The 3,497-nt window shown below is 58.5% G+C and overlaps 1 protein-coding gene across 1 annotated transcript; it reads right to left on the bottom strand.

Annotated features, from left to right (window-relative positions):
- Nucleotides 1-693: 693 nt before the first annotated feature.
- On the bottom strand, nt 694-1,911 carry LOC107117526 (ubiquilin-1-like). Its single transcript, XM_015419666.1, has one exon. It carries the CDS (start codon nt 1,909-1,911, stop codon nt 694-696), a length of 1,218 nt encoding a protein of 405 aa, XP_015275152.1.
- Between the last annotated feature and the right edge of the window lie 1,586 nt (nt 1,912-3,497).

The following is a 3,497-nucleotide window of genomic DNA, read 5'->3' as shown; positions in this document are numbered from 1 at the left end:
CCCACCTGCCTCACAGGGTGTCTGTTGTGGGGAGGGGAAGGGAAAGGAGTTCGTAAGCCACTCAAGACTCTGAGTGAAGGGCGGGGTATAAATCCAATCTCCTCCTCCTCCTCCTCTTCTTCTTCTTCTATTTTGTTTACTGGTATTTTAGGCAGCAGAATAAATAATTTTTTGTACTTTTCGGAACCGTCCCCTTAACAACTCTCCGGCTACATTTTCTCCCAGGATTACAAATGTTCCAAACATTTAAAAATAACAAATTATCTTGATTTATCATCCCCCCCCCCCATATTACAAACCTTAAAAATAATATTTTGTTGGGGGGGGTTAACAAAAAAGGGAATAGTATATTTGGTTTTATCAACCCCAAAAACATACGGTTTGACTCCAATATCAGCATCCTACAGGAATGTGGGGAAAAGACCCTCCATCTTGCCGAATGGCAACTACAGGGGAAATGGCTGTCTCTACAACTAATATAATAGTGCATCTGGCTGTATTGACCTAAAAAAAACCATATATTTTGGCACAGTATGAGAATCCAATGTTAATTTAGAGGTCTGCCAACCAACATCTTTTGGTAGTCCCTGGCCCCAGGGACATCCGACTTGCCTCGACCAGGGACAGGGGTTTCTTGGCCATGGCCCCTGCCTGGTGAAATGAGCTCCTGTGTGAGATCAGGTGTGGCAGGTGTTATGTAGTGGGTAGCCGCATTGACATGGCGGCCGTCATCTCCGGGCTCTGCATCTGCTGCGAGAGGCTGGTCACCTGGTCCTTGATCTGCTCCTGCTGCCCGGCCCGGGCGTTCTGGGAGGCCAGCAGCGCGTTCTGCATGAGGGAGAACATCATGCGCTTGGTGTAGGCGTTGCAGAGGTTCACGATCATCATCGGGATCTCGGCCGGGTCGGGGTTCGGGCTGAAGGGCTCGGCCCCCGAGCGGTAGGCCAGGTGTGGCGTGGAGGGGCTGTGCCCGAGGGGGGCCGCGACCCAGCCGCCGGAGAGGCCCCCCTCGTCACTGCCCAGGCTGGTGGTGCAGGCCGAGGCCAGCGGGGGGGGCGGCATGCCCTCCTGGCCCTGGAGGGTGCCCTGCTCCGGGAACGGGCAGGGGCCCCTCCCCAGGGTGGCGTACGGGCCGAGCACGAAGCCGTCCTGCGCCGGGTTCGGCCCGGGCTCCTGCATCTCGCCGTTGAGCCGCCTGAGGGGGTTGTCCCCTCCGGGGATGGTGCTCTGGAGGCTGACCAGGGCCTGGTCGGGACCCTTCAGGTCCTGCACCATCTCCGGGTTGCGGGCCAGGTCCATGATCTCCCGCATCTTGTCCAGGATGACGCGCATGATGTCGGCGTTGTTGAGGATGTGGCCGATGGACGGGACCTGCTGGGCCAGCTGCTGGATCTCCGGGTTGGCCAGGATCACCTGCCGCACCTTCTGGACGACCATCTCCGAGGTGGGCACCGGCGGCCACTCGGGGCCAGAGAGGCTTGCGTCTGGCGGGCCCCACGGGCCCTGCGTGCCGAGGCTGAAGGGGGCCGGGCCCAGGGCGGTGTGGGAGGGCACCGGGGCGCACGCGGGGAGCCGCGGCACGTAAGGCGGCAGCGGCGGCGGAGGCTCTTCCTGCTCCCCCGGCTGGGGCCGGATCACCAGGTGGACGGTCATCCCGTCGTCGATCCCGCACTGCCGGAGGGTGGCCTGGTCCTTCAGGATCCTCCCGAAGAAGACGAGCACCAGCTGGCCGGCCTCGCAGCTGAAGCGCTTGGCGATCTCTTCCTTGAACTGCTGGATGGTGTACGTCTCGGGAAGCACAAACTGGCCGTTCGCTTTGGGGGACTTGGCCGTGACGCAGATGAAGCTGGGGCTGCTGGCGATGACCGGGCAGGCGACCGAGCCCTCTGGACCGGGGCCCAGAATCTCCATGATGCCGGGAGGCAGAAGGGAGCCGGGAAGGAGCCGCCGGAAGGGTGCTGGTTTCAAAAGGCCGGGATCCGGCTGGTTTCGCCGCCCCGCGGGCACTGTCTCAGAGGCGAAAGGGATGCTGAGGTGTGCATCACAGCCCTTCCCCCCCACCAGGCTCTGCCCTCCCCCCTTCTTTCCGTCCCTCCTTCCTTTCTCCCGTGCCAGGCAGCTGCTCAGCACCAGCAGCAGGTGGGTCACTGTGACGTCACGGGTGACATCACTGCCCACACTAGAGCTCCTGGTAGGGGGGCAAGAGAGAGCCAGTCTGGCGTCGTGGTGAAGGGCGCGGACTCTGATCCGGGAGAACCGGGTGTGATTCCCCCACTCCTCCACTTGCAGCTGCCGGTGTGACCTTGGGTCAGTCACAAGTTCTCTCGGAGCTGTCCTCTCAAGGGCAGTTTCTGTCAAGAGCTCTCTCAGCCCTCACAGGGGGTGCGTGTCGTGGGGAAGGGAAGGGGAAGGAGTTTGTAAGCCGCTCTGAGACTCCTTTGGGCAGTGAAGGGCCATGGGGTATAAATCTAATCTCTTCTTCTTCTTCTTCCCATTTCCTGGGCAGGAGGAGGGACTTCCTTCCTCACTTGCCGTCTGGATGACACTCGCCTTTGGGCTCTCTTCGGCTGAGGGGCCAGGCGGCAGGTGGATTTGGAACCGACGTGCAGCCCAGGCAGTCTGCAGTCCAGCCAGACTCTGGCACTACATGGCCCCGTGGCTTGAGACCTTGGGGTCTGAAGGACCATCTTCTCCCTTTCGTTCCTGCCCAGGAGTTGAGATCACGGGGAGAGGCCCTTCTGACCAGTGTTCCCTCTAAGCTGAGTGAGTGTGAGCCAGTTCACGGTTTTTTTAGCCTCCGGCGCACACATTTTTGTCTCAGCTCAGGAAGGATGGGGCTCCAGAAGAGCAAACTGATTCATGCAGCAGCCAAATCGCCTGCTCACAACTTTAATGCCTGTGGCTCACGAAGTCGAATCTTTGCTCCCAAGAATCCACAGCTTAGAGGGAGCCTTGACCCTGAGGGTCACATCCATCAAAGACGCTCGTCTGGTGGGCACACGAGAGCAGGGCCTTTTCAGTGCCAGCCCCACAGTTATGGGGAAAGCTCCCCAGGGAGCTGGGCCTGGGCCCCTGACCTTAGGAGGCAGCTGAAGACAGTTGTGTATAGAAGTGCATTTGATGAAAGCAAGTCCTAAATTGTGGTTTTTAAAATGGCGATTTGAAAAATCTTGGTTTTGTGTATTTCATTTGTATGGCAAGCTGCCTTGAGCTTGGTAAGGGAGGGAGGCAGCTAATAAATGCTTTAAATAAATAAATAAATAAATAAATAAATAGGCAGCTACAGATGGTCGTACTAGGCACACTGTCGTTGCAGTTATCACATGATACCCTGGCCGGAGTAAGGCTTCTATCCAGGGGTCATTTCCTGCAGGAGCTCACAGGAGTGGAGCTCTGGCAGTAAGGAGCCCAGGGGGCGGGCACATGGAACAAGCCCCACCCCCTGCTCCCAGCAGCCCTTAGTCGGGCCACGAAGAGCAAGAAGCAGCCAGGTAAGT

Source organism: Gekko japonicus, unplaced genomic scaffold, assembly GCF_001447785.1.
Source record: "Gekko japonicus isolate JY-2015 unplaced genomic scaffold, Gekko_japonicus_V1.1 scaffold1347, whole genome shotgun sequence".
NCBI lineage: Eukaryota > Metazoa > Chordata > Lepidosauria > Squamata > Gekkonidae > Gekko > Gekko japonicus.
The sequence above is the reverse complement of the archived record's forward strand: the minus strand, read 5'-3'. Positions and strand labels throughout refer to the sequence as shown.